General features: G+C 58.5%; 1 protein-coding gene across 1 annotated transcript; it reads right to left on the reverse strand.

Annotated features, from left to right (window-relative positions):
• Positions 1–688: 688 nt before the first annotated feature.
• C8Q71DRAFT_859302 (uncharacterized protein) lies at positions 689–1,408 on the reverse strand (the record flags this gene model as incomplete). The annotated part of the gene is made up of 2 exons (XM_047927612.1): positions 689–1,185; positions 1,243–1,408. 2 exons carry the CDS (start codon positions 1,406–1,408, stop codon positions 689–691), a joined length of 663 nt encoding a protein of 220 aa, XP_047777450.1.
• Positions 1,409–12,130: the final 10,722 nt, after the last annotated feature.

The raw sequence follows: 12,130 nt of genomic DNA on the forward strand, positions 1-12,130 counted from the left end.
AGAACCAGTACAATCTCAGATCACACTAGAACAAGTCAACAGAATACATCGGGGACATTGCTACGTACAACTACCACGGTGTACCCTCACCGCAATGGTCCGCGCCTCGGCTTTCCTATTTGCCGATGAGTCGTCGCTCAAGTTCACTATGATACATATTCGCTAGGATACATACTCCGAGGATCTCCGCAAGGAACAGATCCTGCTGCTCAAACACGTCAGTGCATGCCGCCGGGGGACAGCGAATTCGGATAGGTTTCCGAGGGAACCTACTAGGTTAGGTCAGCGCGCGAGGCCCCAGTGCTGTGATTGGACATAGTACTAAGAGCCACCTTTCAATTCACCGTTCCGGCAGTGTATTGGCCACCACTTACAAGCCCAGAACTGTTGACTATTACCCAGTGCCACAGCATTGATCCCTCGCAGGACGAGACAGCTGACGAGGGAGATGACAGAGTCTAGGAAACAGTACGGCGCGACGAAGGCTGGCAGCGCGCTGTCAAGCCCGCACGGAGGAGGCCTCGTGATGCTGTCCAAATCGGGCAGCCGGACGCCTTGTGGCGTGCAGTGGCGAGTGACCGCGTTCGCGCGTTGCCCCGAACATCCATCCTCCGCTGCCAATCCCCGCTGCCTCGACGCGTCGCGACACAGTATGACATTCAGAAAACACGAAGACATAAGAAAAGTACTAATTGTCGAATCCGGACGCGCTCTCGATGTCCGACACGCCGCCGCCACCGCCGTCAACCTCCGCTTCACCGTCCTCGATGTCCTCGACCTCCGTCTCATACGCATCAGAGTCGTCGACATACGGCTTGCTTTTCGGACCCATGCGGATCTGTCTTGGCGGCCTTGAGAGCCGAAGCCAGGGAAGCACGCGCTGCTTCCCGTAGTCGCTCCTTGTAGCACGGCGCGGGCGCGGAACATACCACCCGGGAGCAGCTTTCTCGACGGTGAGCACGTCGCGTTCTTCACGCGAGAGTCGATCAAAGTGCATAAAACCGCACTGGATGCGACCGCACAGCTGTCGCATAGTGCGAATCCCGCCTGGGACGCGACTGAGATTGGCGAAGGTAAGGTGCTGCGGCCAACCTTCAAGGCGGACACCGTACTTGGTGGCAACGAAGGTGAAAAAATCCTCCGCGTTCCAGCGCATTCGCGCGACTGGGTCGCCGGTGAAAAACTCTGGATTGGTGCGTCAGACTAGTCCATGATCGGGTATGAGAGTCTGCCAGTACATACGCAGTCTCTCTGTCAACAGTCGGCGTACTTCCCCTCTCTCCTTCGCGAGGTGCGAGCTGTAGGTCACCTTGGGGCTCGCCAGGGGCTTGTGCTTGATCACGAGAATGGGCCGGAGAGGTCGCCGCCGATGGCGGGGTGACTGGGTGAGTAATTTGTGCGTGAGCATGAGGGTGTTCGCGGCGGTCGCTGTGGGGGGAGTACTGCTGCGACGGTGGATGTAAGATTGGCCAGCAGGACAAGGTGCATCTATATGTATCCTGTGAATGCTCAATGCCCGAGATCGAACAGCTTCCAGAGGTGAACCAGTCGGCAAACCAATACCATGCCGACGGTCTGCGTTGCTCGTTCCAGAGCTGCTCACCGCTACTACGTAACATCGACGCGGCGGTTCGGGGCGCTGGAAGCAGCGTACCTGCACGGCGTCTTGCTATTTTTGAGATCGAATGAGTTGTTTGTTTGTTTGTAAATCCCATTTATTGTCGCGTTAGGGCGAAGCCCTATGTAGACATGAGCTGCCGGGGTACTGTACTGATATAGTAGGTCAAAACGTGGGGTCGACGGGAACATTGGCTCGGTGTACCCCCGAAGAGGCCACCTTGCCGGGCGGGACGTGATTATCGTGTGAGGTGTATGTGGTATGTACAGTAGGGAGATTAGAGAGTTCGCGTTGGTATGGTGTATGTGCAGTGTAATGTGTTCTAGTAGAGTCCGTATTGAGATGAGATGAGATGGTAGGGGATATGTATAGAAGAGTGTGAAGAATGCACGCGTCGTGTTCGTTAGTCCGTCAGGTTGGGTCGTCTGTCCCGTTCGCGTTCCGCGGTAGGTCGAGTTCTCCGAAGGTGTTGGCGAAGCGGCCGGTGGCGTGGATGAAGCGGAAGAGTGGGCGGATGGTTTCGGGTTTCGATAGCAGGTGCCGGAGCGATCCTGCTCGACGACCTATTTCGCGGCGTAACCAGTCGCGCTGAGGGGTGTACTCGGGGCATTCGAGAAGGTAGTGTCGGACCGTCTCCCGGCGTTCGTCGCAGGCGGGGCACCTGTCGGTGTCTGATCGGCGTATACGGTGTAGGTGGTGGTTCAGCGGGGCGTGTCCGGTGCGCAGTTGGATGAGTAGGCTGGCGTGTCGACGGGGAAGGGGTGCGATGAGCTTGGTGAACTTCCTCGATGGCATGTCTGGGTCGATGCGACTGAGTGCGGCATGGCGTGGGGATTCCTTCCAGCGCTGGGAGGCGGCTGTCTTTATCTGGTCGAGGAGGTGTCTGCGGATTGCTGAGATACTCGCGGGGAGCGGCATGCGAAGGTATTCAGGGAGGTCGTCAAGGGGACTGCTGTCACCTCTCGCAGCTTTCTTTGCTTCCTCGTCTGCGCGTTCGTTGCCGTCGACGCCGCGGTGGCCGGGTACCCATCGGAGGGTGAGCTTCGCATTGGGGTGCGTGGTACAGAAGCGGTCGACTGCCTGGTGGAGAGCATCAAGGAGGTAGTGGCCGGGTTGTCGAGAGCGTGTTTGCGAGGCACGGAGGCAGGGAGTGTTGTCAGCAGCACAGGATGTTTCGTCGAGGAGGTGTGTTGCGAGACGTATGAGGAGCTCGATGCCCATGATTATGCCGACGATTTCGCCTTCGTAGACTGTATGTCGCTTTGCCGTGCCCAGGTAGTAGCGGAGAACGCGTGGCTGTGGGTCACCTGGGATGTAGAGGACGGCTGATGCGCCTACACCGCCGTCGATCTCGGAGCCGTCTGTGTACACCGCGGGTATGTTCCTTTGCTGCCATTCCCGGTCGCTATCCTCTGCTGCGTCCTTGTCTGCGGCGATCTCTGTTTCGTGCGCGGGCCTCCATCCTGGGGGTTGGCGTGTGGCCTGGATTTGTTCGACGTTGCGGCATCTGTCGAAGCGGAGGGCTTGTGTGATCTCGTGGAGGGGGGATCTGTGACGGGTGACTGGGACGGTGCGTGCATTCTGTACTCTGTTGTATAGTGGGTGTGAAGTAGGTAAAGTTAGGAGTCTCGTAGCTGCTTGTATAGTAACACGGTCAACAAGAAGGTCAAAAGGAAGAAGGTTTGCGTGGGCATCTAACGTATCCGTTGCGGTGGTGCGCATAGCACCGGTGATCAGCAGGGCGGCTTGTCTCTGTACGCGCGAGAGGCGTTGGACCGCACCTACAGAGCCGTGTCGTCGGGACTTGCCCGGGATGTCGTAGGTGGGCGTAAGCCACACTTCAGCGGCGTATAGCATACGAGGGACGAGTACCGAGAGGTACAATTGCTTCATGTAGCGGAAGGCTACCCCCTGGGTAGGCTTTGCAATGCGGCGGAAGAGGTTGAGCCATGTTGTGCCCTTCGCTAGGGCGCGTGCCGTCTGTTCTTTCCATCGCAGTCGTCGATCGATGATGAGGCCGAGGTATTTCGTGGAAGTGGACGCGGGGATGACTTGGTTGGACAGTCGGAGTGGGGGTCCTTCGTCGTCTCCTGTCGGGTCGTGGTTAAGAAGCGCGAGTTTGTGCATCTCGAACGCGGAGTGGCGTGTGGTCGACCATCGTAACGCTCCTCCGGTGCGCTTGTCTTCCATGTACTTGCGAAGTAGCTGGTGCGTGCGACGGAAGGTCTTGCCGACGGCTGTGACGCCGACATCGTCGATGAACCCGGAGCTGGTGACTCGTACGATTTCGTGTTTCAGCAGCGGGGAATTGTAGATGATGTAGAGGTCACCCGAGTCAGCGTCGCCTTGGTTGATGCCGCGTCGAAGGACAAAGGTCTCGGACTGGTAATCATCAAAGAGGAGGACGGTAGTTCGTCCGTCCATCTTACGTCTGTACCAGTCGACGAGGTCCTCGGGGATGCCCATTTCCCGCATGTCGTGGAACAGCTGTTCTGGGCTGGCGCTCGGGAAGGCGGCTTTGACGTCGAGGAATAGGGTGGACGCTTTGAGGCCGTCGCGCCAGGCGTCTCGTACTGTGGTTACTAGCTGCATCAGGGCATCGGTGGCACTTCGCCCAGGTCGACCGCCGAAGTGCGTGTTAGGTAGAATGCCGCGCGTTTCGAGCTCGTATTTCAGGGATTCGATGACGCACGCTGATAGAATCTTGCCCATACAGTTCATTAGCGCGATTGGTCGGTAGGAGCCAGGGAGTTGATAGTCGTCGCGTCCGGGTTTACGTAGGACGACCGTCTTTGCCTCCTTCCAGACAGCTGGGAAGTATCGTAGTTCGAAGGTGGCTCGGTAGAGCGGGCCGAGGACAGGTACGAGGAGGTCGGCGCAGTGTCTGTATACGTCGTTAGGTATTCCGTCAGGGCCGGGGGCACGCCATGGCTGGAGTCGGCGTATGGTGTCGTGGATCTGGGCATCGGTTACAGGACGGGTGGGGAAGAGGGGGGGAGGGTGTTGGTGATCGGGAGGTATGTCGGGGGGAGGACATTCGGGTGGGAAGAATGCGTCGTAGAGGATCTTGCTCTTCTCGACATTGCCGGACACCGTGCCTGTGCCGTCAGGCTTCTTGAGATCTGGGATACGAGCCTGTCCTCCGTCAGTAGCACCCATTTGGATGTATCGACCTATGGTCCAGACTGTCTGTGACGAGGCTGACTCGAGCCAAGTCTCCCAGTGCTCCTTCTTGGTCGCACGTATTGCATCGATATAGCGGTTGCGTGCCGCTTTGTACTCGGTGTGAACGGGGTGGGATGGGGACTCACGTAGCGTGTACGACTGTCGGTTCAGCCTCTGGACGGCAGTGCGTCGCTTCTCGAGGTCTTTCGTCCACCAGCGTTTCGCGTACTTGGACGGTTTGGTCTCGGGGACTTCTTGTTGTACCGTTTGTTGGATGGCATTGGTGATGTCTTGGAGTCGTTTGTCGAAGTCGACAATCGAGAGGACGGGTGTGTCGGGTATGCTTCGTCTCGTTAGCTCGTGCTCGAGAGTTTGCCTGAAGGTGTCCCAGTCAGTCATCCGAAAGTTGTACTTAGCCTGTGTCGTGGTTGCGGGAATGCTTAGGTCAAGGTGGAGCTCGATGGGGAAGTGGTCAGTTAGCGGTGGTCGGAGGTCAGCCTTGACCGAACACGATACAACCGCGTTGCGCAGTTCTTGTGTGCCGAAGACGTTGTCTGGTCTGGTGAAGTTCTTGCTGTTGCTGGCTTGTAGGGTGGGGGCGCCAGCGGGGAGGAGCATCTCCATGTCGTGGTCGCTGAGTGCGTCAAGTAGGGGCTGTGCGGCGTCGAGGTACCTGTCTTCGAAAAGGTGAGCATTTCGTGGCTCGTCCCATAAAGGGTGATGACGGTTGAAGTCGCCAATCCATAGCGTGTGCAGCGCTACGTTGTCAGGCTGTTCTCGATTGAGCTTCGCCGTGAGTTGGGTGAGCATGCGTATGGTGTCGTGGTGCGTCTGGTCGTTATACACATTGATTACGTGGATCTTACCTAGCGAGGTGTCGAGCGAAATGGCGGTAACGTCGGGGTTGTTAGTCGGTATGCTGGTCCATGCGTCCGTGGCGATGCGACGGTTGACTAGGATGACGGATCTTGTACGTTGTTCGGTGTCGTGGTGGCAGGCTGGGTAGATGACGCGCCAGTCGGGTGTCGCGCGTGTAAGGCGAAGTCCGTTCGTGTGAGGTAGACAGGGCTCTTGGATGAGGATGAGGTCGTAGGGTGGGCTGGCGGAGCTGAGGTTGCCTAGGAGAGCGAGTTGGCCGTCGAGCGATTTGTTGCAGTTGATCGAGAGTAGTCGTAATTCGTTCAGTGATTTCCGTGCTGTATTAGTCATCATCATGCGCGTTAGCCCAGTCTGCACTTCGTACGTCCTGCGCGGATGTGGGGCGTGACCCAAACCGCATGTCGTCAAGGGTAGCCTGTCGGGGACCTGAGGCCTGGGCGTCTCTGGATCTCGCAGCTCGGCCAGATTGGCTTGGTCGTGCGATTGGGATGACGTTCGGGTTGTTTCGGGCCCTGGGTCGACTCTCGTTGCGCCGGTAGGTGTTTCGCTCGTTCGTGTGGCGTCCTCGGCGGTCGGTCATTCGCCATCGGTCGTCGTCTCGCTGCTCCGAGTATCCATGGCGCTGGTACATTGGTGGGTGCGTCGGGTTCAAGTTGGGTTTCGCCATCGGTGCTTCGTGGACGAGCTCCCATGACGATGGGTCGTCCTCGACTGGGTAGTACCTGTACATGCTCTCCTTTGAGCGTGCGACCTTGCGTCTGCGAACGTCCTCGTAGTAGGGGCATTGTCGAGACCACGTCGCGTGTCCATTAACGTCGCAGTTGACACAGTGAAAGTTGTGGGGGTCGCTGACGGTACAGTCGCGCGAGTCGTGGCTTGTACCACAGGTGCCGCAGACGTGCGGGGCCGTGCAGTTCTTTGCGTTGTGGTTGGCGTCGAACTTCTGGCATCGGTGACACCGGTGCGGTTCTTGGTCGGGTTTCCGCGCATACACCTTCTTACCTCGCATGATCATCCCGTGTCGTATGGCCTTGTTGGCGGCCTGCGGGTGGTTGAAGCTGATGATCGCGTGTGCTACCGATTGGTGCTCGGTTCGTCGCGCCTCTGGTTTGATCCACTTGGCTCTTGTGATGGTGCCGGGTTCTACGTTGCTAGTCTTCTCGTAGTCGGTTAATGCGAAGGCATCAGTAAGGTCACACTGGACCGGTACGAACTCGACTACTACTGGGTACGATCGTTCGCGGACTACAACATTCTCACCACCCATAGAGGCGGCAAATCTCTCTGCGACGGTCAAGCGTCTGAGCCAGCGCGCTGACTCGGGACTCTCCATCTCGTACACGACTCCCCCATTGGGGATGATGCGGGCGGATTTGATCTGCACTCCGTCGGGTGCGGTAGCTCCATGCTCGCGCATGAGATCGATGGCTACCTTAGCCTTCTCTAGGAGGTCGCGCTCGTTGAGCGTGACTCCGTCTGCTACGTTCAGGTTGATGCCATCCACTAGCACCTGCTTTGCTCGCAGGGTTTGCGTGGCGAGCGTCGACGCATGCGACGTGGGCAGTGTTTGGGTCACGGCGGCCGCATACGACTCGCGTCTAGGTTCGGAAGGACCCTCCGCACGCATTGCGGGTTCAATGGGTCGATGTTCGACATGTGCTACCTGATCCTGGGCGGATAGGATGGTCGCACTCGCCTTCTCGACGGATTCTCCCAGCGACGCGTGGAGGCGCGACACTTCCTCGACAGTCTTGGATAGTTTACTCACCTCGTTCTGGACTCTGTTCGCACTCCCAAACATCTCTATTGACGCCTGCTCGCATCGCTCCGTTAGGTCGTCGAGCCGCTGACGTTGTTCCTCGTGCGCTGTCGCTAACATTCCGTCGAGACTTTCGCGGATCTTGCTCGAGATGTCGGTGACGGTGATGTTTCTTGCGTAGGTCGCGAAGGCTCGGAGGCCTTCGGTGACGATCGCTGAGTTGCTCCGGTGTGCTAGCATGAGTAGGCCATTGGCGAGGGTTTCCGTGTTGGGTTCGACGTTGTCTGGGACGAATGAGTACTTCGCTAGAAAGTCGAGGGCCTGTTCGTTGTCGAAGGGTTGGACTGTGAGTCTGTCATTCAGCGCGGATGAGTTGCTTCTCGTCGATACGGCGGACGGTCGTGGTGCTGGCGGTTTCGCTGATTGCGCTCTGTCAGCCGTCTTCGGTGTCGTTCGTTTCCCATTGTCGGCCATAGGTCACTAGGTAGGGTAAAAAGGTGTATTGGTGGATGGTTGGGCGTCGTGAGCCCTGCTAGAGGTCCACCGGTCTTCGGTCGTGCTTCCCGGATGGTCTGTCTGACCGTGGGAAAATCGCCGAAGGTGGTGGTACGGAGCCAAGAAGAGTTCATCGAATGAGTAGCCCCTGGCTTCGCAGCAGACGGTAGATGCTCACCTAAGCCTAGCGCAGCTCCGTAGGCCTATCGTGGCTCGGTCCGGGTCCTCGGCTCAACAACCCTGTGGATGCCGCAGACGCTCTCACTGGCGTGTGCATATCTCTCAATAGGTATGCCCGCTGCCAACGACTATCATGCACTTCCCTTTACGGTACACGTAACTTACGGTGGCACTGGCAGATCACATTATCGCCGCCCGCGCTGTACGGCGTGGAGTGAACTAGACGGATCTGCCGCCAGAAGACTCGGACACTAGTACGGCGAGCCAGTTCCCTGCCGCTCTCGTCTGCATGCTCACAGGCGACGTGTTACCAAGTAGCGACGCCTATGACATCTGCTCGCCCAAGCAGATACAAGCCCCAAGCTTGCCAATCCCTCGAGGGTTCCGTGTAGTCAGAACTCAGGCCGCAGCAGCGATACGTTGGGTAGTATAGGTCGCTTCGTCCCCCGGGCTCCTTCGACTCTCTACTGACACATGGCCGAGCCAATGACACTGCGGGGTGGCGCGATAGTAGTGTCGTTGTCCCATCCAGTACGGCCCGTGTCACGGATGATAATACCATCTGCATACAATTACAAGGGAGGCAGGTGCTCCTAGTCATCATCATGAGCCCGGGTGCGTCGTGCAGTCGTGCCGTAGTAGGAGCCACGTTGGAATGGGATTGCCGTTCAACACATTGAAATGAGCGTAAAGCTATACTTGACCCGATTCGGGTGGTATGTTTCAGGCTCGTCGAGTCCTTCGAAATGAGACTTGCAAAGTAGTGCACGTTGAGGGGACCGCTGGCTCGTCCTTGGTACCGTTATCTGTGCCGGTGAATGTCTACGAAACGGTCACCGAGCAAGCTTAAGGCTGGCTTGACCGTGGCGATCATTTTGTGGGCCATCATAACGGCTTAGTATCGACGGCGGTGACTACTGGCGTACGAAGCTGTCCGCACTGTCTAGCAACAGGTTCGCTGCCGCGTACGACTGCAGTATATCCTCATCCCAATGGTTCACGCCTCCGCTGACCTACTATTCGCTGATGCGTTTCGACAGTGGTGATGACATATTCATGGCCATGTTTCGACAAAAGTCTGTTGTGCAGACGATGGTGTGTGCTCAACATTCGCCGCGAACATAGAGCCCTGTGAATATGTACAGGGCTGAGTATAATTACACACTATGCAATCACAATGGAAACGAGGCGGTACACGTCCCAACTGATCCTATTCGCAAACAGTGTGTGTAACATATCGTACATAGCGAGTCTCCGCCGTCGACCGCGGACGCCCAGCTTGGTAACGAATACACAGAAACGTACAGATGCAAACGCATGGCGTGTCCGATGCTTCAATTCGTGCTGCAGATTGTCTGCCATCTGCGAGAGTACAAGGCGAGACCAAGCGAACTCACGGGTCCTGCTGTCTCTGCGCTGGGTCTGCAAATGCCCGTACGGCAATGTAGATGTTATCGTCTTCATCACGCACGACGTACAGACCCGCAATCCACGGCGTGTCGCATGTCCGATCTGTAGTCTCCGAGCTCTTGCTTTTCGAGCCGGCCTGCACGCAAATCGACCTGAGCAGATTCTGCTCATCTCTCGCAATGAGTGGAACCACTCCCAAACACCGTGTACCGGCCGCTATGAATCGCAATCTCGGTAGAGCTGCGATGGCACTGGAACCAGAACGGACGCAATTGCACCCGTAACAACGTCCGTGCATTGTTATGGAACCGACGAACGACTCGAGCGTGCGAACAGTGAGGTACCCGCACGAAACATCGCTTGCCAATCGGCGGTGTTCGTAGCAAGGGCCCCGGCGATGCTCAGACAGGCGGGTCGCACTGCGCCTGACGCTGACAGTCAGCACCGTTTCGAGCCGAATCCTCCATGGTCCTGCAGTGATCGCACGTCAGCGACTTGTGGGGATGTTCAGAAAGCCTCACCAAACGAGTGGGTTATACTCCCCACGAAGTCGGGCGATGATTCGTGCGGTCGTGCAACAGCCGAGCGAAGCGGCGGACGTGACACTCTGGATTGCTGTCTGTGCAAGATACCGTGAGTGGAAATCCGGGCGCGGTGGTGCTTTGTTAGTTGCGTCGGTCGGCCGCACAACACAAGCAGCAGCAAGCGTGCTCCGTCGTGTGCACGCCAGACTCTCCAACTGCAGACAGTTCGGCGCCCTGCATTGCGCGGCCACACAAGGCCACCGAGTTTTACGCGCCGTCATGATTAGTGAACGACCCGCCGCGCCGGATACACCGCTGCCGTCGCATGCGGATATCCAAGTCCGAGTCGCCGCATCCCGCTAGCCTAGGAACATCTTGCGAAAGACACGGACGGCGACCAGGAGAGGCAAACCCCAGCCGAGAGTAGTAGAATGACGGTGCGCTCGGCGACATGAGTCTGAAACTCCATCACGCGAGACCGTATCCACGACGCATTCCTGACGGGCTCGTCTGCAAAACGTGCAGCGCGTTCCTCTGGGGAAGCTCGGGCACCAGAGCACCTATACGGCGCGACGAGACGCAGCTCCAAGAGCCCAGTCTCATCGTGCGGTACCCAGTGCTCTGTCCAGCCCGCTCGTCTCCATCCGACTCGTTGGCCCGCAGCCACGGCGCGCCGCACTCACTGCGCGGAACGTTCTGCGCGCAGAGCAACTCTCGGCACGCGAGTAAATTGCAATGAACCACCGCGATAGTCGCGCGCCACGCCTTGCTAGGTCAGGGTCCGCTCGGCTAAGCCTCTGCGCGCGTTGCTAGGGCGGGTCCTTCCACCGAGGTAGTCGCCGTCCTTGTCCAAGCGGACAATCAGCATCTGCAAGACGCTGTGATTGGCGTGCGAGGAGGCGCGGAGAAGTATATATGGGCGGGTCTTGGGTGAAGTCCTGCCATGCGTCCTTCCCCCTGTGCCTGCATCTCGTCTGTTCTACTCGCCGTGCCGGTGAAGAGCTTGCGGTGAGCTCGTACCCGTTGTTCGGTGTCGCGGGCTGCTAACGTCTGCGCTGTCTGTTCACCCTGTCATGGTCGTGTTGGACGTCGCCGACCCGACAAGGGCTGGTGAGTGTTTGTGCTGCTCCCCCATGGCCGCGGTTGACGATTGGCGTGGGCTAGTCCTCGCTGCGCAGGCGGGCGCACTGCGCGACGACGAACAGGGGGGAGGGCGGGGAGGATGAAGGCCTCGGTGCGGTCAGTAGCTTCGTTCCACAGCCGTGTACGTGTACTTACCGTGCGGTCTCGCTCCGTCCACGTCTCCAGTCAACTGCCCACTGCGTGCCTCGTCCTCGCTTCGGCCCCGTTCCCGCGTGCTGTCGGACTGTGTCCGCCGAACGCGCGCGCGCGACGAAGGGAACATTACGACGTAACGCTCACGGGACGTGTTGTCGGGCAGTAGCAGGGGGTGTGTGCGTGCGGCGCATCATGACTGAGTTGCGCGGGGGCTACGCGTGATTTGTTGGTGGCCCGGCATTGAGACGGTGCCGACTGGTTGTTGCACGTCTTGAAGCGTGCACGTCGGTGTCTGCCCGGTGTCCTGTTGCTGACGAGAGGTGCTAGAGGGCCATAGGTGGTGATCGACCCATATTCCCTGCGACAACATATGTCGCGCCGCGCCACTCCCGGTGAACGAAACCGTGTCGAGCGGGCTAATATGTAGCATTTTGAGAGTCTTGGGTTCCCGCGTAGTGGCAAACGGCGACGTTCCGCGACGTCGGCGAGGCGGGATATGGCTGCCTTTGGGCGACTTGGCTGGGCGGTACAGAATGCCGCGAACACGCACGGCGCACCGCTGTGTCGGGTGATCGAATCGCAAGCTGTGCGGGCTGCTTTCATGTCGCGCGGCGTGGCAACTTCGACGAGCGCCGCGCACGGACGTCCTGTCGATTAGCGATCCCCGCGCTATGCGAGGGTTGCCAGGGCGGGTATGGGTTGCAACAGTCATGTTGTATCCGTCGACACGTCACGACGCGGCTCGTGCGCGGTCGATGGAACGGCGTCGTGGGATCCCGGGCGAAGGACGAGGATAAAAGGGGAGGCCGTGGATGGGCCACT

This window comes from Rhodofomes roseus, assembly GCF_022264815.1.
Source record: "Rhodofomes roseus strain CIRM-BRFM 1785 chromosome Unknown C8Q71scaffold_14, whole genome shotgun sequence".
NCBI lineage: Eukaryota > Fungi > Basidiomycota > Agaricomycetes > Polyporales > Fomitopsidaceae > Rhodofomes > Rhodofomes roseus.